This window comes from Colius striatus, chromosome 1 (assembly GCF_028858725.1).
Source record: "Colius striatus isolate bColStr4 chromosome 1, bColStr4.1.hap1, whole genome shotgun sequence".
Taxonomy (NCBI): Eukaryota; Metazoa; Chordata; class Aves; order Coliiformes; family Coliidae; genus Colius; species Colius striatus.
Genome location: NC_084759.1, coordinates 192,461,285 through 192,488,891, shown reverse-complemented (window position 1 = coordinate 192,488,891; position 27,607 = coordinate 192,461,285). Strand labels below are relative to the sequence as shown.

At 39.8% G+C, this 27,607-nt stretch overlaps 1 protein-coding gene across 1 annotated transcript in view; it reads left to right on the top strand.

Moving 5' to 3' along the window:
- The first annotated feature begins 3,320 nt into the window (after positions 1 to 3,320).
- PIK3CG (phosphatidylinositol-4,5-bisphosphate 3-kinase catalytic subunit gamma) overlaps positions 3,321 to 27,607 on the top strand; it is a 34,468-nt gene continuing 10,181 nt past the window's right edge. Inside the window, exons 1-7 of the mRNA XM_062018876.1 lie at positions 3,321 to 3,552; positions 9,490 to 11,505; positions 16,245 to 16,310; positions 16,409 to 16,634; positions 20,093 to 20,196; positions 22,434 to 22,580; positions 24,394 to 24,484. Coding sequence (XP_061874860.1) covers positions 9,502 to 11,505; positions 16,245 to 16,310; positions 16,409 to 16,634; positions 20,093 to 20,196; positions 22,434 to 22,580; positions 24,394 to 24,484 — 2,638 coding nt within the window. The 5' untranslated portion in view covers positions 3,321 to 3,552; positions 9,490 to 9,501. The remainder of the gene's footprint in view (positions 3,553 to 9,489; positions 11,506 to 16,244; positions 16,311 to 16,408; positions 16,635 to 20,092; positions 20,197 to 22,433; positions 22,581 to 24,393; positions 24,485 to 27,607) is intronic.

Below are 27,607 nucleotides of genomic sequence, written 5' to 3'. Positions count from 1 at the left end.
CTCCTACTTCTCCACGACCTCTACCACTACCTCAAGAAACTATCCAGAACCAGCATAGGAAGAGATGGTCTGCCTTTCCCATGAAATAAAGCTGTGAACAGAGGTCAGATCTGCAGGCATCACTTAGTCATCAGTTATACCCATTATACAAGCAGCCATCATACCTAGAACATGATGCAAAAGCCAAACTAAAATCCATCTCGCTTCTCCTCTACTTGTTGGCAAGTTATAGCAAGAAGAAAAATTTATTTTTAATAGTAAAGTTACCCTGTGATCGTTCATATGGACAAAGCAACTGCAGTGAAGTTAATACAGCCGATCGTGTGTTTACATGATCAGTTTTCAGAGCAGAGCTGTAAAATAAAGAGATTCTGCCAATTTATTTGAAATCCTCCACTGAATGTGTCATAAAGTGCTTACAACCCAATTAGAAAAATTCTAGTTTATAAATTCTGCAAGAAAACAAAAAGCTACCTACCATTCTATCAGGAAGCACAAAGTACCCCACAATGTTTTTTTCCAATTTTCTTTGCATAAGGAAGCAATTACAAAGCTGAAAGCAGCTATTGCTGGGATTAGGCAAGCAGGCTCTGGCTTTGTTGGTACAAGGCCCACAAAGCTTCTGCATAATTTTTTTTTCTTCTCTGCTGGCAATATAGAAAACACAAAACAACCCAAACTATTAGATACTATTTCCTAAATTGCAATGAACCCAGTTTGTCAATGACACCAGAACATTTACATGCAGTTCCAACATATGTCAGTATATAAAGCTGTTGCTGAGCTTTAATATGGCTGTTACTCTTTATTGCAGTTCTCCGTGAAACAACATAAGAACTGATGTTAGACTGTGCAGAGGACACAAAAGATACCATCTTACATTTTTCCAACCTCCAAAACTCCCATTCAGCATCATGACAGCAATTTCTTGTCATATTTTTATTACAGCTGAAAGATAAAGGAAATAATTGCATTTTGACTGCACCCCACAAGATTATATTAGCAAAATGATTGCTCCTTTGCATGACTAATTTTGATTAAATCAGCTTCATTTAAATATCAAATTGTGTTCTTCACCTTCCCTCATCAAGGGATTTTAAGCTATGGCATTCCTGACTGTTTTAAAGTTCCATTTTAATAAGATAAAATGTGCATTTCAATTTATTGTACAGTCTGTTCTTGACTGAAAAAACAAAACAAAAACAAAAAGACCAACAGATGATTTATGAGAAAGGGTTTAAGTCACATTTGGAAATCAACAGGGAGAAAATAATGTTAAAATGTGTATTTCCAATGAACACGCAACCTATAAGGAGAGGATCCCTGGCAATAAGAAAATTTGTATTACGTGATTTGGTACCAAAGGCAATAAAGAAAACTGTGCTGTATATAGAGGAGCTGAAGATTAACTACAAAAATTTACTATTAACTTACTAAATCCTGAAAAGACAAAGATTTTCAGTTTACTTCCTTTTCTCAAACATAATACATAAAATTATTTACCCTTTCATTGAAAATAACATTATATTGACTTTTAGCTATTTAAAAAATATTTTATACAGTACTGGCAGAAGTCAAGATTAAACATTTGCTCGGGCTGTAAATTATTCCCTCTATAATTGTCTCGAAGAATATCAGTCATTTTTATTCAGCTGCTAAAATCTCCATATGTTTGTGCATCCCCAAATAAAGTCCACGGATTTTAACAGGATTAGTTGCCAAACTGGATACACTTGCCATCCTGGAGTGATCCATCTGGGGATCCAGCCAACAACAGCAAAAAAGGCTTCCTATTTTGATAAGGGTTTTTAATCTCTTTTAAAGCGTTGAGTACTACACACGCTGTGCAAAGCTGAACTTCTTTGACTGATACTGCCCATTATGTCAGGGAGAACCAAGCACAGGGTGACTCTTCACTACATTTCCCTTATGCTGCAGGCACATCATGTGAAGGTTGTTAAAGGTTTTTACTTTGCTTTCATCTTTGTAAAAAGGGGAATGTGAGGCCAGCACAGTGATAATTTCTTACAGCCACAGTTCAGTGTAACATATTCATTTTGAAACTCCATGTTTATACAATACTTTCTCAATTAGTTACTGCTTCAGGCTGGTATTATGATTCTTAGTGTTTTTATGCAAATGATTTTTTAAGTCAAATCCACTGCTCTAACGACAATTACTGTTTATAAGAGCATCTGTATAAGTAACATACTAGTTAGTTCCCTCTTAGAGTTTCTATGGAAGTTAATAACATGCACCTAGAAATATCAAATTCATTTGTATAGTCCTCGTGGCAGTCCATGGTCTTGTAAAGCACTCCCTGAGGATGTAAACCTTATGCCAGCACGGCATTCAGGGCCAGGGTGTGGGCTCAGTGTTATACAGGGCTCACCTGGTTTCACCAAGGTGAAAAACGGTCTCAGCACAATCACAGAAGGAGTTTCGCTATTCATTCCAAAAAAAAAAAAAAAAAAGAAGAGCAGCAGAGATACAAACACTTAGCTCTGTTCAGAGCCAAACAACCAGCAGCCGGGCGGGGAAAGACTGGTGAGGAGGAGTTGTTTGTTTGTTTGAATTAGAAGTGAATGGTTATGCCTGAGCTGTATTTGGAGTCCTGGCACCATAAGGCTGATGAATTAATCCTCCTGCTGTGGGCAGCCTTGGCAAAGCCTTAGCTAGAATACTAGTATGTCCAGTTTTGTGCAGTGCCTTCCAAAAACAACATGGCCCATTTGGCAAGAGTCTGGAGGCAAGCTACAGGAATCACAGGAGGTCTAAGGAACATGATCTAGGAGGAGAGAGCCAGGACTGTCCAGTCTGGAGATGGGAAAATAGTAGGGAAACAAAAATATGGCACTTTTAAACAAGAAGTAGCTGAAAAAAAAAAAGACAACCAAGAGGCTAAACCTGTAGTAGACATTCAATAAGACTGCATGAAAATCTTTCCTGAGGAGAAGGCCGCTGTGCCCTAGAGCAGACTGCCATTACCTGGAAGTTTTGAGGACGTATCAGACAAACTAAGGGCCACTCAGCAGCCGGGCACGCCAGTATTCGGGCGCCCGGGCGTCGCGCACCTCCTGAAGCCGAGGTTTTGCAGCCACCAGGACAGGTCCTGTGTGCTGTCGGTTACATCACGCTAAGGCCGCAGTGCTTTACCCTAACAGTGGCTATACCCCACTCGAGCGCCTGTGGCCGTAGCGGGCCGGAGCCGCCCGCTGCCTCCCGGCGGCGAGGCCGGGCAGCGCATAGCTACGGGCGCCCCGGCCCAGCGCCGGCCGCGTCCTGGGGCCCCCGCCCCACTGGGGGAAGGGTCCTGGCCCCAGCGCCCGGCTCGGCGGGCCGCGGCTCGGCCCGGGCGCAGCGGCGGGGGCCGCGGCCGAGGCCGAGCGGGGCGGGGAAGCCCCACAGCCGGTTCCCTCTTTGCCCGGCGTGTGATTGGCGGTGGCTCCAGAGCTGCCTGCCGCCGGCCATGAAGCCTCCCCTCCGACCCTCGGCCCGCTCCGCTTCCTGCTGAGGAAAACACCTGTCCGGGGCCGCGGCCGCGCCGCTGCGGTGAGTAGCTCCGTCTCAGGGGCCGGCGGGATTCGCCGGCGGACCCTGCCCCAGGCCTGGGCGCGCAGGTGGCGGCGGGGGCGCAGGCCGGGGCCCGGGGCGGCAGTGAGCAGACCTGCCCGGCAAGCGCGCCCGCGGCCCCGGCAGCTCCGGCAGCCCCGCCGGGCAGGACGCGGCGAGCTTTGCCTTCAGGCGACCGTGGCTCTTCCGCTGCCCCCGCGGGCGCTACCGGGTGGCGCGGCCCCGGCCGCCATCTCAGGGCGGCGGGCGGGCAGGGCGGGCGGTGGGCTGGGTGAGGGAGGCGGCCCGGGGCCGCAGCTCCCCGCCGCGTTGCGTCTCCCGGGCACGGCATATGTGGCTGACTGAGGACAGCACTGCAGTTGGCAGGGTGAAGGCTGAGCTCCTCTGCGTTGTTTGGCCTTTCCCTCCTTGCGGCCCTTGGCCTCGGTGCACGTCCTGACACAAACAAGAGTTACAGGTGTGCTGCAAAAGCTGCTGAGGAACCTCTTGGTACGTGAAATAAAACTGCAAAGTGAAAGATCACACTAGGCAGTAGTAGCTCTTCCCTCTAGTTTTAAGATCTGTGACTTAGCTCTGCTTCAACACAGATTTTAAACAATACATAACTATTTTCAACAAGTAATAACCTCTTGTGTCTCTCTAATATATGTAGACTGTGAAACCTTTCCCCACTGCAAATTGTCTGAAACAACAGCTGAGAGCATTCAGGGGTTGGTTGTTGGTGGGGGGTTTGGTCACGTTGCTCAAGATCAGTATCCAAAGCACTGGACCCAAGTGGAAAGGACAGGCCATATCCAAATTGCAAGTGTGCCCCTGCAGGAACCATAGCTGCTACCTCGAAACTTTGAAAACTTTGTTTTCAAACTCTGAAAGGTTGGCTTAAAGGTAGAATCACCATCATCACTTGAATAACTCCAGTTAACTAGAACTTTGCCAAAATTATTAACTAAATTTTTAGAACCAGCTAGAAGTTACTGTTTGTTCCAGAAGCACTCCCAAATAGATTGCCGTATGTAGAAACCAAAATATGCAAAAGTCTGTAGTGAAGGTGGGGGAGTGTCTGAAAACATTGCAGCCGTAATAGCAGTCAGAGGACTGTGCGACCTCCTGGCTGAGGTGTTCAGCTATATCTGCTGATTAGTACACTTTTTTATTGCAAATGTGTATTATCCATGAAGTTTACTTGCTAATGAAAAACCGCACTGATCTAGTTCCTGAGAGAGCTACTAGTTGCTAGAGGATTTGACAAAAGAACTGAGCAATTTGGTTTTTGTTGTTCTGTGTATGTGTAACACGTTAGTACTGTATCTTGCCTGCAAAGTTCAGCACTGGATCATCACAGAGGTAGGGAAGATGTATTGTACTCCTATCCAGCAAATGCAAAGTGGTCTCCTGCTACAGCATAATACTGGCAAGAAAATGTACTATGCTGGTTGGAAAACTTTGTGTTGTGCCATAGGAGAGTTTCTTCATTTAGCTTAAAGTGTGAATGTAAATAGATTATTGTTATATTTGTATAATGTGTGCATGGGGTGATTCTTACTCTGACAGAGTGTCTGTTTTCTTGCAGATTAAGTTGTTTTTGCAAAAGTGAAAAGAATAATTTTAAAATAAGGTTTTCATATTGTAGATTAAACCAGAAGCAGAAGCTAGTACAAATATGCATAACTGATGAAGAATAAGTAACTGGTAAAACTCTAACAAAGCAGGGACATTTGACAGATAATCTTGAATTTTTTGTAACAGAATATATGAAGTAATTCGTGATAATACCACATTGTCTTTTTAATGCATCTTTCAACCAGTGTTGTCAAATCCATTAACTTTACTCATGAATTATATTTCAGTCTCAGTTACTCTAAACTGCACTGGTTTCATTCCCTCCCCTTCCCTACTACTCTTGCAAGCGATGAGTCAGATTAAGGAACTGTTCCAGCTGAAAATTCACCAAATGTTTTTGTTGTTGTTTTTATGATTAGTTTGCTGACCTGAACAGTAGGACTGGAGACAAAGGGAAGCCTGTTTGCTTTTCATAGTTACCTTTTACAGGCCCACCTCCTGCTTCATTGTAACCCATGAAGAGTTGTGTAGTAGGAGAGTTTTCCTAATACAGGGAACTGTAAGGCTGGAATTAAATTAAATGAGAATTGATAATAAAAAAGAGTTACTTTTTGTGGTGGTGTTGCAGTAGGTTTATGGAAATGTTAATACTGTAAGTAATGCTTAGGCATGACAATGGTTTTAGGAAATTTTTTTTATAAGTGAGGAAATATGGTTTTGCCATGCCAACGCATGGATTAGCAGGAAATAGGTGCAATTTGGTGTTACCCTAAAAATGGAGACGCTTTTGTATCTGTCATTACAGATACAGATTAGAGACAGTCATCGGTCCAAGAATGGGCTTCTGAAGCTGATGAAAAGGGGTTAGAGCTGAACTGGAGATGGAGTTGGACGTCTGGGTTAAATTGGACTAGACATGGCACATCACAGCCCAAATGTGTCTTGGAGAAGAGATAGTTTTGCATGGGCAGTTACACAAATGTCACACATTTTGTACTGTGTCTGATGCAATTTGTGGAGGAATATTTGAGTCTTTCACAATATTGCTCTACCAGTCTTTTTAAGTGGATGGAAGTGTCAAATGATTTGCTGAAGAGTGTTCAGGGTGGTTCTCTGCTGTGCAAGATAGAGATCCTGCTTTTGACTTTCTTGATGGTCTTGATCAATGGAGTAGTGCTAAAATAGCTTAGCAGGAAATGCAATATTTATGTGCATATGTGATTGAAAAATTAATCTTTTAAGTTCACATCACATGACAGCAAGATGAGGACATTTTAAACCAGCATGATTTCTTAGGTCTCGCAAAACCCAATGAAACTGTGATGAGTCCAGGTTTACTTCACAGAGCCAGCACAATGGCTTTTAGAATGAGAGATATGTGCAAAAAACATACGTAGCCTGTTGGCTTGAAAAACCCCTCACTGCTAGTTGCTTGTGTTTAAATGGAGAAAAATATATTATTGTATTACATGTTTTAGAAGTTACACTTCGAAATACAGACTCTGCAAAGACATTGCACAGTCAAGCTTTCCAAAGTCCGGTAGTTTCAAAACATAGGTTTTGCAAAAGACATTTTCCCCTTCAGCATTGCTCTTTTTATTTTCCTACACCTTCAGCCATGAAACTAGCTGCTTCCTTCTGCTCTGTCATCCTGGGCACTGCTATTGAGGCTCCAGGTGCTCAAGTTTTCCAGCAGCTGAGTGGTTCTTTCATCTGAGAGGACAGGAAGGGAAAGCAACATAAAATGCAGAGACAACAGGTGGTTGCTGTCAGGCTACACATGCACAAAGCATAAGTATTGAATATTCTTGGCCAAGATGGGTAGATGTCATAGCAGCACCAAAATATCCAGGGTAACTTCACTTCCTTGAGAAATTTCAAATACTGTCTCTAAATGGTAGAGGGAGCTGGGACAGTGTTTTCTTCAAACTCACTTCCTGAGAGAAATAACATCTTGGCTGTTAAGCACAATCATGCTCTGAGAAAGAAGAGCTACAGTGGAGAGTATTTTCCTTTTTTAATCTTGGCAAAGTGCTAACTTCAGAGGTTGTGAGTGGCGTATTTGAGGCAGGTAAGAGACTATGAGATTTGTTTGCCAATACAGAGGGAGCTTTTTTCCCTCCCCTCTATCAATAAGGAAGGCGTCTTACAAGATAGGAAGTGTGCATATGTTAAAAACCTAAAACCCACCTTTGAGGTGTTTCATATTTTTGTCTTCTTTTCAAGAGTCATAATTTTTGTAGGGTATATTCTGCTATGTGTAGTGCTTGTTACTCTTCAAAATGGTCAGTAGTTCCCTGAAAAAGTCATAAGGAAAAATGATACAATTAGAGGGTTTTCGGTCCTTTCTGATTTATACATGTACATATATACACATACCTACATATACAAACGTTTTCCATGGGTATATTTTTAGTAAAGGAACAGCTCTTCAGGTTGTAGTTAGCCACAAGAATTAGGGTTGAAAGTCCATGGTTTACATTTTTCCAGAATCTTAAGTCATCATTTCTTGTGGATTTCACTGTATGTATGTAATTGTAAATGGAGGAGTTAAAATTACTAGGAGGCAGATTGCCTGACAGTTCTATAGCCGAGGTTACCATGCAAGGTCCTTGGCAGGTACCATCTCCATGTGATGCCTGTGTGGAGATTGACTTGAAGAAGCCTAACGAATTTAAATTGGGGAGTCCATGAGAAATAAAAATAAGGAAACATTGCAGATTTAGCTGTCAAGTATTTTTATTTAACTATCTTATAAAGTAGGTAGACTCTCTAAAATACATTGTTTTTGAAATGTTTTATTTGGATTCATCAGATTTATTCCTGTATTACTTGTAGCTATTTTTAGAAGGCTTTAAGCATGTCTTCTATGCATGTGTGTTAAAATTAAATTGGTATACTGTTAGTGTATTTTTACTGTTGTAACAGGAAAAGCATTCTGACTTTTTTAAAAATGAGCAATCATATATATAATCAACTTGGTTAAAACTTCCTTCCTGGTAAGCGCAGCACTTCCTTTGCATCTGGATATGAGGGTGAGCAAGAAAAGCAGAACAGCTTAAACAAAGATTTTTTTTGTGTGAATGATCTTCCTTTAAAAAAAAAAATAAGAACTTCAGAAATTAAACAAATGAATCGTCTTCTGCAATTCAGTCTTTCTTTTACAAGCAGGTAATATTTCCTTGTGCTTTGTCAGTTCAGAGGTGATGTGTCTACGGGTGTTGCTTTCCGGAACTTAACAAGAAAAATTGTATAGCATGCTATGTTGTTTCAGTTTAACCTTTCTTGTTTTCTTATCTGCTAAGGCATTGTTACAATGGGTGTAGTTTTTCCAGCAGTTAGAGAAAGATTTTATGTGATAAAAGAGTTGTTTAGAAAAGATGTTCAATATATGTCTGTAACTTAGTGTGTGTGAGTGCACTGAGCCAGTGCTGCTTCCCTCTTCCAAGCTCTTGGTGATTTTTCAGTGGAGATTAACTGTGAGCAACAATATTTTTTGCTTGCTGAACACTGATAAGGTAGGCTACTTGTGTTCGAAGTTGTTTTAGGTGTGATTTAATGCATAGGGTAATAAATCAGCATCAGCTTAAGAGGTTTTTTTCTTCTGTAAGAAACTAGTAGTTTATACTGGAAGTGTTTACTTTTAAAATGGATGGATCTTTTCAGTCTGATGAATTGATTGATTTAAATGAATCACATCTAAGGATACTAGACTTGAATGTAGTTGCATGTTAAGTATAAGAAATAGTCCCTGACTTTGGAATCCTAAGGGCTTTTTTTTTTTTTGTGTAAGTTCTTACCCCTCATCACTAAAAAGACAGGCAGAGGAAAATGGGAAGAGGCTTACCTCCATCCAGTCTGCAAATAAATTGCCTGATTTTGTTACTTTCTGTCATTCCTGGAACTCAGCAAGGCCACGTTCTACTCATACACAGTAGCACGTCTTTGGATTTCTATGAAAATCCTCTTATGTTAATGTTAACAGGATCAAAACAGATGAGGCAGCAGAATAATCAGTGCTTGATCAAATAGAAGCATGAACAAGTCAGTATAGTCAGACTGTTTATCCTCAGTGAAATCTGGGAAGGCTGTTTAAAAGCTCGGTTTTAATTATTTAATTGTTGGCTTGTTGATTTTTTTTCTCCTGTATTTGATTTTGAATTGAATAGATGGTGTCTGAGGTGTTTTATGTAAGTCAAGTATTTATGACCAGAAATGAAGGGGAAGGGGAAATACAAAAAATGTATACTTAGCAGGATTATGTCTGGCCTATGATTTCAATTCTTAAAAGTTTCAAAATAAGAGTAAAGAAAAAAGTAAATGAGAAAGTAATCAAATGTTTTTATGTTTTGCTAGATTTCTTCTGGCATGGAGTTGGGAGATTATGAACAGCCTGTTGTTATGAGAGAGGAAAACAAACGAAGGAGAAGGAGAATGAAACCCCACTGTACATCAAGTAATTTGTCATCAATGGAACTGATATCTATTGAGTTTGTTTTACCTACAAGCAATAAACACACTAAAGTACCGGAAATGATCTTGCTCGAAATAGCAGGCAACTGTACAGTTGAGCAAATGAAAGCACAGATTTGGATGCGTGCAATAGAGATGAGTCAAACCACAGACTTCTACCATACATTCACCCCAGATCAGTTTATTCTACAGTATCAGAAGAAAGGGCAGTGGTATGAAATTTACGATAAACATCAAGTATTACAGACATTGGACTGCATACTCTACTGGAAAGTGTTGCAGAAAAAGGTAGGCAAGATCTATGTTGTCCAGAAACAAAAACCATCGGAAGAAGTTCAGGAGTTTCAGCGGCAGCTTAACAATTTAATTGGTTATGATGTCACTGATGTGAGCAATGTGCATGACGATGAGCTAGAGTTTACCCGGCGTAGATTAGTCACTCCACGAATGATAGAGGTGGCCTGTAGAGATCCTAAATTGTATGCCATGCACCCATGGACTACATCTAAACCACTCCCAGAGTATTTATTTAAAAAGATCACTAATAATAATATTTTCATAATCATACATAGAGGAACAACGAGCCAAAAAATTAAAGTGTCCATCGATGACACGCCAGATACGATTCTCCACAGCTTTTTCACAAAAATGGCAAAGAAAAAGTCTCTGATGGACATTCCTGAAGATCATAGTGAACTAGATTTTGTTCTCAGGATCTGTGGCAGAGATGAGTACATTACTGGAGAGACACCAATCAAAGATTTTCACTGGATAAGACAATGCCTTAAGAATGGGGAAGAAATCCACCTTGTCTTAGACACTCCCCCTGACCCAAATGAGGATGAGGTTCAGAAGGAAGAGTGGCCCTTGGTGGATGACTGTACAGGAGTTACAGGGTATCATGAACAATTGACAATAGATGGAAAAGATCATGAGAGAGTCTTCACTATCTCTTTGTGGGATTGTAATAGGAAATTTAGAGTGAAAATAATTGGCATTGATATCCCAACTTTACCAAGAAATACTGACCTTACTGTATTTGTGGAGGCTAACATTCAACACGGGCAACAGCTTCTATCACAGAGGAGGACTTCATCAAAGCCTTTTACTGAGGAAGTTCTGTGGAATATTTGGCTGGAGTTTGATATCAAAATCAAGGATTTACCTAAAGGAGCACTCCTGAATCTTCAGATATACTGCGGCAAAGCACAGGGACTCTCCACAAAGACAAACCTTCAGTCGCTTGAATCCCCCAACTCTGATTCAAAATGCAAAACTCAGCTTCTCTATTATGTCAATCTTTTATTGATAGACCACCGTTTCCTGTTACGAAGTGGAGAGTATGTGCTCCACATGTGGAAAATTCCAGGCAAGGGGGAAGAACAAGGAAGTATCAATGCAGACAAACTCACATCAGCAACTAACCCAGATAAAGAAAACTCAATGGCTATCTCCATTGTGCTGGACAAGTATTGTCACCCGATTGCTTTGCCCAAGCACAGGATCACATCAGACTCCCAAGGGGATAGAACACGAGCTGAAATGCCCAACCAGCTTCGCAAGCAACTTGAAGAGATCATAGCAACTGACCCACTTAATCCACTTTCTCCTGAAGACAAAGAACTGTTGTGGCACTTTAGATATGAAAGCATAAAGCACCCCAAGGCGTATCCAAAGCTACTTAGCTCTGTGAAATGGGGACAACAGGAAATAGTGGCCAAAACGTACCAGTTACTAGCTAAAAAGGAGGTTTGGGATCAAAGCACTTTAGATGTTGGACTCACAATGCAGCTTCTGGACTGTAACTTTTCAGATGAAAATGTCCGAGCAATGGCAGTTCAAAAACTGGAAAGTTTAGAAGACGATGATGTTCTTCATTACCTTTTACAGCTTGTTCAGGTAAGAGGTATTTGCATTCTTGAACTCAGCCTTCCGGGAATATTTGCATTACCCCATCATCATTCCCATCTTAGTAAGTTTAGATAGTAATTCCTGGTTTTGAAATCTTCAGTGTTTAGTCAAAGCAGTGGTAGTAACCAAATTAAGCCCTAACACCTTTTGCCTTTGTTACTTTTGTGTTATTGTTGCCTTGTGTCTTATGATTTGCATTTTGTATTTACAATGGTGCGTTTTTCTGGAAATTGTGAACACTAGCACAGCTATGATAGAGCAAATCCTAACTGTGCTGTCTAATCCTGTTTGTAACAGGTCTGAATCACACAGTACTGAAGAATTGTTGACCGGCTGTGCCAATAGTTTAGAAACAGTGTAGACAGGAAGTAAAGGCACACGTTCACATGGGCAAGGAGAATAATCTTGGATTGAATCAGTCTTGTATTGTTAAGAAGTCCAAATTTGTCTAGAGACTTCATTGGCCAAGAAGACCAATGACATTCTGGCTTGTATTAGAAACAGGAAGGCCAGCAGGGTCAGGAAGGTGAATATTCCCCTGTACTTGACACTGGTGAGGCTGCATGTCAAATACTGTATTCACTTTTGGGCCCCTCACTACAAGAGGGACATTGAGATGCTGAAGCATGTCATAGACAGGCAATGAAGCCAGTGAAGGGTCTGGAGCACACGTCTGGTGAGAAGTGACTGAGGGAACTGAAGATGTTTAGTCTGGAGGAGGCTGAGAGAAGACATGATCACTCTCTACAATTGCTTGAAAGGGGGTTGTAGAGAGGAGGAGGTCAGCCTCTTCTCCCAAGTAAAAGGTGATAGGACAAGAGGAAATAGGCAGAAGTTGTGCCAGGGGAGATTTAGATTGGCTATTGGGAAGAACTTTTTCACTGAGAGAGTTGTTAGACACTGGCACGGGCTGCCCAGGGAGCTGGTGGAGTCACCATCCTTGGAGAATTTTGAAAGCCATGTAGATGAGGTGCTGAGGGACATGGATTAATGGTGGGCTTGGCAGTGTGAGGTTAATGGTTAGACTTGATCTTAAAGGTCTTTTCCAAAAAATTGTGAAAGTTAATAGAGGCTTGCTGGGACTCCATAATGAGATTGATTAATTCTGTGAAGTTGGGTGAAAAAATCATGGTTTTAATGGCAATGAGTCAGCCCTGTATCGATTTGAAGCACTTTGTGTGCGGATGTGGCAGCTGAAACGTCGGAAGGTTTGTGTCAGTTACACAAGTGAATGGGTTGGGTTACTTTTTACCAAGGCGGTGCTGGAGCAGGGCAGTGGCTGAGCCCAGGTGGGGGGATCCCATGGTCCTTCCCAGCAGCCACCTCCTCCCTGCAGCGCGATGGCTCCACGCGCTTCCCACACTCCACGGGACTCTGGCTGGTGCGGAAAGGCTGCTGCGCTGCAGAGCAGGAAATCGTGTTTTCAACAACTCGGAGGACAAAATTGGCATTCAAAATTTAAAAGTAAAATAAAATTAAAAAGAACTACAGCAACCAAGGAAGATGCAGGATGGGGCTTTTAATTCCCGTGGGTTCAGGTTCCCAGGAAACTGAAATTAGTATTTCAGATTTTGCTGTGCATCAGTAGTGCTTTAAACAAAGCCTTTTAGCCTTGTCTTTGCTCGTCTGAAAATTAGGCTCCCCAGGCAGAATTTATGCACTTCTGCATTAACCACAGGAGTCACTACGGTTACCTCATTGGGCCTCCCACGTAGCTGCTGCTATATATATGCTTGGCTTGTGAGCTTTTGCTGTCTACGTGTGGCTCAGCAATTTTATTTGCTTTTGTATCCAAATTAGGCATTTGGGATGGTGATTGGCTGATATCAAAGTACCAAAGAGAATGGGGGAAATACTGGGTTTTTTCCATTTGTTTTTTGAAATTACTTCTTTTCAGGAAGTACAAATCTGGAGCCTTTTAAAAAGAGTAAATCTCTCTAACAGTAAATTAAACTACTGTGGCATGAAATCATAGTAGTTTAACTTCACTATGTCATTTCTAGTAAAGGATATAATAAGAAAGTGAAAGATCTACATCCCCAAAAGGAAAAAAATACCAGAACCCAACTTTTACCTCTCTCCTACATCCATTTTCCTCCTTGGTTAGCATCCTGCAGCAAGGTATTGGTATCACAGTGCATTTGAAAATCCATGATTTTCAGAGAATGGATGTCAGCCATTCCTCTGTTCTCATGGACACCTCCGAGATGTCTCTTCTGCAAACAGTCATTACTTTTCACATGCATGCCTTCATGAAAGCTTTATGACTTATTTCACTGTGCACAGGATATTCCCATTTCACCTCCCAGTAGAGTTAGAAGTCAAACAAACCTTTTATTTCCCTCCAGGTTTATCCTAAACAGAAGCAGCCATGCCATAAAGAAACCTATTGAACTTCCTATAAAGGTCTGTTGTTTTCTGTGCAGTCGATAAAACACAGATAGGATAGTTAAAATACAACAAAATCTATTGTGAAACAAACACCAATGACTCTATGGCTTGTATATGGCAATGAGTAAAGCTCTTCTGCTGAATTGACAAGGCAAAGGTATGTGCAGGGACCTGATGAAGTGCCAGCAGATGTTTTTTAATGACTTTTATTGTTGCTATTCAGGTGTTGATATTTGTCTTTGTGAAGAAAAAAGAAAAATGGGATTCATGGTTTAAAATTATTATTTCTAAGCATAATAGGGGTGCTTACACTATATTTTTCTGATATTCCTTAATGTAAAATATGTTTGCAGCCTTAATATATGAAGGTTTTGTTTTGAAGCAATGGCCAGTTTTTTGGCTGTATTTCATTCTTAAATTGTTTTTCAGGGTTACACACTGAGAATGTTCAGCAAAGTATATACCAGAATGTCATTTTTAATAGGCTTTCTTGGACCTGTAAGCAAATCCATTTGAATTTATGTAATAATTACTGCTTTTAGGTACCTTACTGCAGTGAAAGTTAATTTTTATTTTAAACCCTTCATACCTTATAATATCATACACAAAGTAAAAGGATGTATACATTTCAAAATCAATTTAATGTTAGTGAGTTCTCATTATCTTTCCTAAATAAGATGATATTGCTTGGGGAAATAAAGTGGTATCACAGAGACAGTCAAGAGAGTTCTTGTAGAATTATGGTGTTGTAGAAGGGCAGGTTTGGTGCTTGGCTTTCATGTCTGTCTCTTAGCTGGAAAGAAAAATCTTTGTAGTATTTTTATAAGTTATTTTATTCTAGCAGGTTGAAAAAGCTTGGGGTTTGGTTTTCTTTTTTTTTTTTCTGTTGAATAAACTCACAGGATAATTTACATTCAGGAATAGTGTTGATATTTTAATAACAAAAAATACTGCTGTGTGCCACAGCACTTTTAAGAATTTATAAACCTTAGTGATTTGTTTGATGAATGTAGTGGACCTCTACTCATGGCTTGCTTGGTTGCTTTTTTGCAAGCTGCAGACCAGAGCAATCTTGAAAGAGCCATTATATTCTGTTGAATAACTATTGCTCGAGGTTTGCATACTTCGTGGCTCTGAAAGCTGAGCAGACTACACGCACCCAACTCAGCACATCCTTTTGTTTTCCTTTAATCTCCTGAAGTGTCTCTTCCTGGTGCTCCATTTCCAGGACCTGAAGCCATTGACCAACCCCCTCAGTCCATGACAGCGATTTTAAGACTCCGTTCCAGAGATTGTGTGTTTCTTGTTTCTCTTTTCTTGTCATGGGATAGATATGAATACCTTTATTCTGCTATTAGTCTTCTATAAACTTGAATCCCTTGAGCAACAGGAAAGAAGCTGCTGGAAAAAAGCCTTGATCATGGACAAGTTCTGTGGCACAGCCCAGTACCTGGAAGCGTGATGATTTTTGGATAGACCAATTCACTTGGTTATTGGGATGGGAGGGGAGGAGAACAGCAAAAAAATTTCCATTCTGACATTTCAAAAAAAGTTGTTGACTTTCTTGTTTCTACCTTTTTTTGGCATTAGCTTGAAAGTATCTGTGGGCTTGGGTGGAGGAAAGTGACTGTTGGAGGAGAAAAAATACATCTGTGCTCACATAATCATTAAAACTCTGGCAAAGTCTTCGTCTCAATTATACTCCATTAATATAGGATATGTATCAGGGACTTTATTCTATTTTGACATTGATTTAGGGGCTAAAAGCCAGATTAGGTACTCTGCAAAGCTGCTCCTGTATCCTATGCTTGGTGGGGAACCCAGCGGTAACACTGATGCCCCAGTGGCAAAGTGGCAGATATTGTCAGAAAAACCAATGCTTTGTTACTGAACGTTTTTACTGAAGAATTATTACAAACACGTGATTTCACTTGGCAAGAATATTTTCAAGCTTTCTCAGCATCAATGAGACTGCGGACTGTTTTCTGATCTCGCTGGTTTTTGCCATTGCTTTAGAATGATGTTGTTTTGCTCACGTGCCTTCGTGCCTTTGTGCCTTGGTGTGCTCAGTGTCGCTAATCCCTGCCTCGTTTTATTTGTTGCATTAAGAATATATCTGAAAAGACCAAAGAAGTTACAAAGAAGTGCTTCTTGAATCAAACAAAGGGAAGCCTTGCTTTGGGTTTTTTTTTTCAACTTTGTTTCCTCGAAGGCCTGTTTTGTTACACATTTTCTGCTTCTGCAACAGTGTGTTCTCTAAATGTTGTTAGTGAAATCTAAGTGCAGTGGGTTCTCAAATACCTTACTAAGGTGCCTTCTATGTTTATGTTACTCAGGCTGTGAAATTCGAGCCATATCATGACAGTGCATTGGCCAGATTTCTGCTAAAACGTGGTTTGAGAGTAAGTACTTCAAAGTACAGCCAACTATGGTTCCTGGCATTGTTAAAACCCTTTGTTAAGACATGCATGCTGATTGTAGTATTTTTGTTTACCTCTAGAACAAAAGAATCGGTCACTTCTTGTTTTGGTTCTTAAGAAGCGAGATTGCCCAGTCTATGCATTACCAACAGAGGTTTGCAGTCATCCTAGAAGCCTATCTTAGGGGCTGTGGAAAAGCAATGCTACATGACTTCATGAAGCAGGTTCAAGTAATTGAATCATTGCATAAAGTCACAATGGAGATAAAATCAGTTTCTGCAGAAAAGTATGATGTCACTTCTCAAGGTATTTGCCAACAGGCATTTCTTTATAATAATATTGTTTTTTCTTTTTGATTGTGAAAATCTGGGCAGCAAATTGTTCATGGATGAATTATTGTCAAAGGGCATTGTTATTCCTACTTTTAAAATACCAGTGTAAGTTAATAGTGATTGAATGAATAATACATTTGCTTACTCATTCCATCCTAAAAGGGAAGAATACCAATGTTACAGACACCCAGTACTTTCCAATGCTTTGGCTTGTCTTCTTGAACCTCATGCCATGCAACTGGGAAACAGCTAAGTTCTCATACATAACTCTTAGCTGAATGCCAGCACTGAAGAAAGAAAGAACCCAGGACACAACTGGAAATAAGGAGAAAAAAATTACAGTTGCCAAGAAACACAGCCTTACCCTGAGCAGTCACTGAAAGACTCTTGGCAGGAAGACCAGGGTGGAGTCCAGTATAGCCTCTGCTATGCCACAAAAGTAGCTGATGGATCAGCAGTGAATATACAGAACACATCTTTGGGGTTTTGTGATGTACTGGAGTCCTGTGAGACACAGATGTGGTATTGTTATCTCTGGTTCTTGTAAGCACTGCTTTAGAAGCCACAGTAGGGTTGTGCAATGCCTGTTTACCTCTGGGCTTTGCCTGCCTTTACTTTTTTTTTTTTCCCCCCAGCTTCCTTAAAAGCTTATTTGTCATCATTCCTGTTAGTTGCTTGGTGTTGGGAGCGAATGCGAGAAGACATATGACAATGTTCCAATTCTAAAAGCTCAGAGGGGCCAGTTCTTCCTGTACATTCAGCCTGGTTGTTCCAGGCCAGGAAGTCATTGCTTCAGAAAGCCTTTCCACTGGAATTACACAGAAATGTCTGTGGTGGTGTTCCAATGAAATCTGAAAGAAATATTCTTCAATATATAATGTAATATCAGTTACATACCATGTAGTGAGAGTTAGGGGATTTGCTGAACTCTCATATAAAATATTCTTTCTAAGGAACTTTCTAAAATTTATCTTAAAATGCTCTATAATCTCAATAATATTTGGTTAGAATCCCGTTACAGCCTTGCAGATGCACATGTCTGAAACAGCAGTGATTCCCATAATACATTATCTTTGAATATATGTGGGCAAAGAAGAAAAGTTTCAAAGCAATCACATTAACACCCACCAGGTTTTGAAGTTAAAGAATCTTTGTATGTAATGTACAGCAGAACATTGAAAGATGACTTATATAATTGACATTTTCACTGAATAAGGCTTCCTGAAATCATGGAGTATTCCACTAATGTTCTATCTAATGTAATTTATTCTCAGATTATGAGGATATGTTTTTTTCCCTACAGGCACCCTCTACTTATTACCTCTTAAAAAAATCTGTATCCTAAAATTTCTTTTTTAGTTTATTGCTTCTTTTTTGCCCCATCATTCCTAATATTCATAATTGCTTATTTTTTTCAGTCTGAAGATTTTGGGCTGTTTCATTTCGTTCTGTCATGCAGCCTCATCTAATTCTTGTATCTATTTTTCTTCCTCCAGTATTTGTGGATTTTTTAAAGGATAAATTCCTTCCTGTTAGATCCATACTAGTCCAGTAGCAATCATACTGTCAAACTGTTTCTTTCACTGTTCATGTAATCTCTTTGCTTATATTTGAACGGAGTAGTAATAAATAAACAAATTCTTCAGATCCTAATATTAAAGCTTGCATGGGATTATCTGCTTTCATCACTGCTCCATTATGTGATCTATCTCCCAAGAATGTGTCTATGCAGCTGTTTCTTCTCTTAAAATGTCTAACACTTTGTTCTTAAGCCAGATCAACTTTAAATTGTTTTAGTAAGCATCTTCGCTTACATTGTAAAATCAGTTAATTCCTAATCTTTACTAGCTTCAATTGATTGGCATGTAATTTTCAAGTTAGTTTACGTTAAAATAAGGAGACTTACTGAAATCAAGCTAGATTTGTCAAGGAAATGAGCAGTTACATTTTAGAAAGCTGTTTTGTGACCTGGGTTACTGCAGCCTAGGGGGAGTTTCCTTTATTTTGGTTTGGTTTTTGAAAGGAGTCTATAATTATAAAGTTCACTTTATATTACATATGTCATTACATTATCTCATGTGTCTTTCTATCAAACTTACTTATTTTTTACCAGAGGAGATAGCACATTGGTCACTTGGCACTGCTAGGTAGTTCTTTTCTAAAAGCCTTTAGGGTAATTGCGACATTTATATTCTGTGAGTTCTCAGGTAAATATTTTGGCTTGACTTTCTTAATTTGATGCCAACTTTTGAAATGTCTTTGTTTTCTGAACATGAGCCTGCAGTGTGCACTTGCAGCCCACAAAACCCTCCATGTCCTGGGCTCCCTCACAAGCGGTGTGGCCAGCAGGTGCAGGGAGGTGGTTCTGCCGCCGTACTCAGATCTGGCAAGTCCCCATCCTGGAGTACTGCCTCCAGCTCTAGAGACCTCAGGACAGGAAGGACACAGACCTGTTGGAGCAGGTCCAGCGGAGGCCACAAAAATGATCAGTGGGATGGAACACCTTTCCTATGAGGAAAGGCTGAGAGAGTTGGGATGTTATAACTCGGAGAGGAGGAGGCTCCAGAGAGACATTATTGTGGCCTTCCAGTACTTCAAGGTGGTTTATAAGAAAAATGGGACAGACATTTTAGTAGGACAAGGGGCAATGGTTTTAAAGAGGGCAGATTAGGTTTCAGGAAGAAAATTCAAGGTCAGGTTGGAGGGGGCTCTAGTCTCATCTAGTTGAAGATGTCCTGCTCATTGCAGGGGGATTGAATGAGATGTCCTTTAAAGATCCCTTCCAACCCACGCCATTCTACAGTTGTATGATTTTATGATTGTGTGTGTTATGTATCGAGATCCACTTCTAGCTTTCTCATTGGTTTTCTCTTTATTTTCTATCTCCAAAATTACTTGAAAATATATATGAAGCCTCTACTGTGCTGCACTTTATTTTAGAACAGTGTTCAGGTCTTTGTCCTAATGAAGTGTAATAATATCCACTGTATTATGCAACTAACAGGCTAGCTGAGACGAACATAGTGCATTAAATATAGTATAATGCAGACTGTTCTAAGCGGTAGATTCAGAACTTTGAGGCTGTATGAATGAAAATATTCAGTTTATATATGAACATTAAAATTCATGTTCATATAAATATACAGCAAATTTTCTTCTTCCTGGAATGTGAGATTAAGAAGACTGCACTATGAAACCAGTTTTAGGAGAAAGACTTTAGCTTTAGATATCTGCAACAGCCCTGGCCATTATTACTACAAGTTAGAGTCCTTCTCCATTGCGCAAATCAGGACATCCTTGAGGAAAACACTGTAAAAGTAGCTAAATGGAAGAGATTTCTAGCTAAATCATGATGCTTAACGAATTTGATTGCCTATAACTTTTTGCCTTCCAGCTTTTGATTTCGTTCTGTTTTCTTACTTGTAATTGCAGTTATTACACAGCTGAGACAAAAGCTTGAAAAACTACAAAGCAACAAACTTCCGGAAAGTTTCAGAGTTCCTTATGATCCTGGGCTAAGAGCAGGAGCCCTAGTGGTAAGTACATTTTTGGGAAAAAAGTCTCCTATTTGTAAGTATGTGTCATTTGGTTAAAATTTTTGCTAATGTGTCTAAAGGTCTTGTTCCTGTCTGGATATGATGGCACTTCATGTACTCAGTTTTTGTTCCTAAAGCTATTAGCATTTTTTCTAAATGTAATGACATGCCACTATGCACTAAAATAATGTAACAACCCATTAAATCAGTATCATTAAATGACAACTATTATTTTTTCCATTAGTTTAATCCAGGATTTAACCAGGTAACTGACTTTTTTTTCTCATTAAATATCTTTATAGTCTTCAAGGGCTGTGGGATATTCAATTTCTGTTCCTCCAGTTACTTCTCTGTCTTCCTCTGATTCATATAAAGGTTCAGGTCCAGACTTTCATCTTACTAACAAAAACATCTACCATAGCAAATTCTGATTTTTCAGTATCTCTGTGTTGCTTTTGTTGCCATTGTTAGAAAATATATTAAATTTTTTTGTTAGAAAAACGTTAAGAACATTTATGTTTTTCTGTTTTGCTGCCTCCAGTTTTGTGGTCAGATTGCAGTGGTTTATGTTGATTCAGAATTAAAAACAAGATGAATAAATGGGAAGATAAACAGCGAAAGGCAAATGGCTCATCATTGATGATGCAATGTGAGGTTTGGGTAAAGAAGCACAGGGAAGATCTTTGGATTCACTTACGTGCAGCAAGGAGCCTACAAAAAAAAAAGTCTTTGGTTTTTTGTCGTAACTAAGGACAGACAAACCATCCAAACTAAGGAGCTGCTGAGTAGTAGGGTACTCACTTGGGTAACTGATACCAGTTGTCTAGCTCTGTCTAGGTTTCTGTTAAATAAACCTGTACCTTGATAGGCAGGATTTAAGGTAGTCTGTCTTCAAGCTGAGGGAGTTAAACACCTCCCAGTTGAGCACAGCGAGGCACTGTCAGTACAGAAGTCAATTTACACATTGTTTACTCAGAAAAACAGAATTAAGGGCTTCTTAAGTATTATTTTCTTGATTGGATTTATCTATCTTCAGTCTTCTGTGTACAAAACATACCAACTGTATGACAAAAAAGTGGATTTCAAAATAGGTCTTTCTGGATCTTCTCTTTTCCCTTCACTTAGAAGTATGCAGCCCTACCAGGACCTTCCTCAATGAAGGAGGCAATAGATTTACAATGGAAGTTAGCTATGTCCAAAAGTAGATGAGTTAGAGCCTTTTTTTCCCTCAAACTATGTGAAGAAAAATATTTGATATAACAGACTATATTGATAAGCTTTCATTTCATCTTCATTCTAGAAAATGATACTTTGCCCTAATCTTCAGACCCTGAAATTTGACTAATTTGAACAAAGTATTAGAAACAAAATCAGTGTTTCTAATAAGTTCAAAGATTTAACATCTTTTTCCCATTTTAAACAAAAGAATGGTCAAAACTCTTTTGTTTTAAACTGCAAGCTCAGAACCACAATCTATGAAACATGAATATTTCAAAATACTCTGATGTCATAATTCTGTCAGCTCTCACTCATGTGTAATTGCTTTTATTATTTTAGATAGCTTCATTGTACACAGAAATGCACCAGGAATATCAGAATAGAGAGCATTACATACAACTTCATTAATTGAGAAAAAAAATTAATTAGGCAATTTCAGTAGTTTGAGTGCTGAATTCCTCAAGATTAAAAATGTAATACAACTAAACAGGGAATTTATTTTCTTATTTCTTGAATCATTATGTAAATTAGTTTCACAAATGTCATTTTCCCCATGAATTTAAACAATTTGCTAAGAGGATTGAATCAAGCAATCTGGAATAACTGATGTTTTGAGGGGTCACAAGGGTGGATGATGTGGTAAATTGCATTGGACAATGATTACCTTCCAGTTTTGCAAAGCACCTTTCAGAGTGCTGTTGTGAGGGTCCATTATTTGCCAGTTTTGTCAGAATCTCTTATTCTCAGTTTAAAAGGGGATTTTTTTTCTGTCTAAAGTAGATTTACAAGCTAAATGCAGTTTCAGATTTGAGACATGAGTTTTGTTTTATCATGGACAGCGTTAAAAGTTGTGCAGTTTCAGTGAGGCTTTATCTGGCAATGGAATATCATTCCTTACATGTGCTCTCAGTGTGTTTCTTGTGGTATGATTGGAAGTTGGTAGACCACTCTAGCTGATGTGTAAAAAGGTTAGTTGTGTTGAAGAGTAAAATGGCTAGCAATAAATGTGTCTTTCACAGATAGAAAAATGTAAAGTAATGGCCTCTAAGAAGAAGCCCCTCTGGCTTGAGTTTAAATGTGCGGATCCAACAGCTCTATCAAATGAAACCATAGGCATAATCTTCAAACATGGAGATGACCTGCGTCAGGACATGCTTATTTTACAGGTATGATAGCTAAAAATAATGAAACTAATAATCTGAGTATTTAAAAACATTTAAAAATCGTTTTACTTTTCAGAAGTATGTGTACCTTGTCTTTACTATTTGTACAAAATATGTGATTGTCTTTTGTTTTTTAAACTGTGTATGGCAAGGCTGACATGAAAACTGTCTCTTCTTTCTTGTACTACAGCTTTTTATGTCACTGTGTTTTAACCTCAATGGGGTGGGGAAAGAGGAAAGGAAGAGTAAAAGCAAGAACATTTGTGGCTTGAGAGAAAAATTGTTTAATAAGTAAAGGAGAAGTAGAAGAAGAGAGAAAGAAACCAAAACTAGTGATGCAAAGGCAGTCACTCACCGCATCCCATGCATAGAAAAATGCAGTCAGTTCCTGCACAAAAGATGGTTACCTGCTTAACCTCCTTCCTCTTTATTTTATATGTGGCCAGCAGATCAGGGGAGGTTCTGTTCCTCCTCTACTCTGCCCTGGTGAGGCTTCATCTGGAGTCCGATGTTCTGGGCTCCCCAGCTCAAGAGGGACAAGGAACTACTGGAGAGAATCCAGCACAGGGCCACCAAGATGATCAGGGGACTGGAGCATCTTCCTTATGAGGAAAGGCTGAGGGACCTGGGGCTCTTTAGTCTAGAGAAGAGGAGACTGAGGGGAAAGCTCATTAATATTTATAAGTATCTACATGGTGGGTGTCAGGAGGTTGTGACATCCCTTTTTTCTGTTGTATCTAGCAGCGGGACACGGGGTAATGGGATGAAGCTGGAACACAAAAAGTTCCATTTAAACATAAGAAAAACTATTTTACTGTGAGGGTGAGGGAGCCCTGGCACAGTCTGCCCAGGGAGGGTGTGGAGTCTCCTTCCTTGGAGGTCTTCAAGGCCTGCCTGGACATGTTCCTATGTGACCTGATCTAGGTGAACCTGCTTCTGCAGGGAGGTTGGACTAGATGATCTCTAAAGGTCCCTTCCAACCCTACCATGCCATGAGTCTATGATTACTGAGCAGGACATTTTTCAGCATGGAATATTTATTTAGTTGGTTCAGGGCATCTGCCTCATTGTTTCCCCTCCTAACCTCTTGTGCACCTCCAGTCTATTCACAGTGGGGCAGAATGAGAAACAGAGGCAGTCTTGATGCTCTGCAAACACTGTTGAGCAATAGCTGGAACTTCAGTGTGTCACCAGCATCGCTTTGATCACTAGCCTAAACCACAACACTGTACTAGCTGCTCTGAAGAAAATTAACTTCATCTTAGCCAGACCCAGTACTCACTGTTACCCTGTTTTCTCCTGCCATGTGCCATATATACTTGACATTTTGATGTTCTAGAGAAGGAATCTCATTTAGTGCAAGATCTCCTGTTTTTCCAATGAAGTATTTTTATCATTTATTTATGCAATGGGTGAAGTTACAAATTAAAATGAAATCAGTAAGTAGCATTGCTGTAGTAATCTATCAGTGAGTGTTCTGACAAACTGGTTTGCTAGCACTTTTGGGGACATTCATGGAGAAATAAAAAGGAGGTACTTGCTAAGGTAGTCAATCTCAGCTCGTGTAGAAATCATATGAGGTTATTTAATAAAACTTTATAAACCAGTAAAGTTTGGCTGATCACGGGATAGATGAGGAAATACAAACCCTGCTTCTGTACCTGATAATCTTGAATGACTGCATGCTTTCTGTAGTTAAATCTTCATAAATCAGATATTCAGCCACATGTCAGATGTCCAGGTGGTGTTATTTGTGTGAGTAACAGGTAATGTGCAAATAATTTGAAATCACAGTGTGTACCTTTGTTTTTACTAGATTCTTCGAATTATGGAATCCATTTGGGAAGCGGAATCTTTGGACCTCTGTTTGTTACCATATGGTTGTATTTCTACAGGGAACAAAATAGGTATGTGGTGACCCTCCCTGTAATTAGAAATTCAAAATACTGTAGTTATAGAAGTTGTGTATAGGATAAATGTTTTGCAAGTCCAACTGTTTGAGTTCTGCTGAAAATTCCTCTTTAATAACAATATTTAATATGAAAAAGAAGTGAAAGTGGCTTATTCAAGATGTGTTTTCATCTGCTGATATGAATAAAATTCAGGAAAGTGTTAAAAGAGGAAGACATTTATGGGTTTATTTTCTGACCTAGAGCTTTGTACCCTTTACTGAGCTCAAACAGGTGCTTGGGCATTATTTCTTAGTGGACATTAGTTCCTGCTGCACAGGTGATCTATTTTCCAGAATTCATGGTGAGAGAAATCAAGTGGTTGCTTACAGACCTTCTGGATAACTCTGATGCTGTGGAGAGCCACCTGATGAGCTCTAGAAGAGTTCAATCACATCCAGAAATGCCAGACTGATGTATAATTTATTCATCCTTATGGCTCCAAACTGACTCTTTATGGTTGGATTTGCTTGTATAACCTACCCTAGCACATCCACGTTGCACGGTTTCCTACTATCCAGATAATACAAAAGTGACTGTAGAGTCAGTTTTGCTGAGCAGTTCTCTAGTGATTGGCTGGAGGAAAAGCCTCCTCAGCGTAAAAAAATTGGCCATGCCCAAAAGAAGCTGGTATGCTGAAAGAAAGCTTTGGCTGGTAGAAACAGTGCATCAGTGAGACAGATTCACAAGTACAACTTTGCTAAATCTAGGAAATATTTACTTAAAGGTTGTCATCGGTGTAACTGGCAATATGACAATAACTGATAATATAAATATTGCTATGTGTCTTCCATGATCTCCAGCTTTTTAACTCTTTTCTCTTTCAGCAATATATCTTGCTTTATGGGAGAATAATGAACTGAATCCCAGAATAATTGAGAACTCTTTTGAATATGTATCTGTAATGAGCTTCCTCTAAAATCCATCGCCACATAAAATTTTTATCATCCTTTCTTTTGGCTTCAGTATCTCTCAGCAACACCAAAACCCCAAATTGACTGATAAAATATTTGATAGTGTGACAGAAAGGTTTCCTTTCTCATAATCTAAGTGTCTTAATATTAAATAAATCGTACCCATAGAATTCTAATAATAAAGGAAATGGAACATTACATATCAAAATATGTAAATAGGAGAGATGGATTTTGGCTCTCCTTTAGGTGTGTTATAACAAACAGTTTTCTAGAAAGAGTTTTAGGATTTAATTTAGTTTTGTTTAAATTCATCTGAAGACAAGGTAATAAAATAATGGGGGAAGGTAGAGGAATTCTGCCAGTGATCCTACAGACTTCATGGTTCTTTCATGCAGCCTTAATTGACTCCTCATCCTTTTATCTCAGGGGAACAATTGTTTAATTTTTTTGCATGCATGGGCAAGGTGTAAGCACCACAGCAAGAGCTGGAGACTACTGTTCAATTTGTTGAGAATACCTGCAGCCTAAATTTGTAATACCAAATGTGGGACACTTTGATGTAGAGCTTATGCTTGTTTGGAACAAAACCAAAGAGTAACAGCACACAAATATGCTTTCACCACATTCATATGTGGTCTTCTTCCAAGCTGCTTCTTCCCTCTCTCTTAATACTTCATGGAACTTGAGGCAGTGTCTGTGTATTGACAGAAAGACAGTACCCCATTCTACGCTGAGCACAGGGAAACAGACAGGTGTTTTACACCTGAAGCTGGCATGCCCTCTCTGCATTTATTGCAGTTGGCAGTTTAGGAAACATCCATCCTCTCCACCACTGCTGCCAAATAGACCTCTGTAGGAGGAACTGTCTCTTCCATGTGTCACTGGTAAAAGTTCGTACCTTATTCTCTCTCCTTTTGACGTGGCCATATGTTCCTGGCTCTGCAAGGCAATTATCACTACTTATTGTGCTGCCTCACTGCCAAATTTAAGAAGTTCAAGCTGGCATTTAATGTAAGAGTCACCTATTGTAGTACCACAGCTCCCCAGAAACACATGACAGAGTGCATTCCCTGCTGCTCTTCCTCCCGGTTGAACATAGCCCATTTGAGATTCCCCTATCCCCTTGTCTGAAGCCTTCTCTGGGATTAATCATACATACCAAGTGGCAGGTCTGTATTTAGAAGGATTTGCCAGTAGAGTTATACTATTAGAGCAGGTAATTTTTTTAACCACAGTGCCTCTAATGTATTTACTTGGGCAGAATAAGCTGCACAACATTCCGTGTAGGTTTTATATCACTGCTCTGGCAGCGCAGTGGGGAGTGGTCAGTCGAGGGTTCTCAGCAGCAGCTGCTTTAAAATCTGGGGACTTCTCAGACTGCTAATCAGTGTAGCCATGCTGGGAGGTTTGAAATGCAAGAGGAAGCAGAAGATGCCTGTTCTCCCCAGGAATCAAGGAGCTATTGGCCGGTAGAGGGAGATTTTTAAGTACTTGAGACTTTTCAACAGCTGGAATGTGATCTGAAGCTCACTCACGGGAGGAAAACAACATCTAGTCAAGCACAGATCAAAATGCAGAGCTTTTGAATTTGGTGGTGTTGGTGCTGGGTTTTGGAGGTGCTGTTTCTCAATCATTTTATTACAAACAAATCCAGGCCACCGTCAAGACAAAATAAATACCTTCAGGGGATAGATAGTCAGCCCTGAACTGGGATACACTGGAAGGCAGGGACAGGAAAAGATTACTGTGTTGTTACTTTGTTAATGAAAAATTTGTACATAATTCAGTAATTGGAAAAGGACAGGACTATCTATCCAATAGATAGACATTTCAGAGAGAGGGTCTCTCATTTCAGAAATTCAAACTGAAACCAAATCAGAAACTGCTTTGAATCACTTTGGGCAGAAAGGAATATTTTTGTTTGCTTGCTTATCTTTGAGCTGGAGCTGAAGCCAGGCATTTGCCTAGAAGACACTGTTGAACTCAAACCAGAGGAAGAAAATATAATATTTCCAGTTAACAAATAAGTTCAACTAAAATCCGACCTTCCCCCACACAGGCAGGCCCAGTACAAGGGCGGATTGCATTTACTCTTCTTAGCTACAGCACAGGGCTGTGGACAGCCTCTGTTTCTCCTTCTCTCCCGCGTCCCCTTCATCGCAGGCCA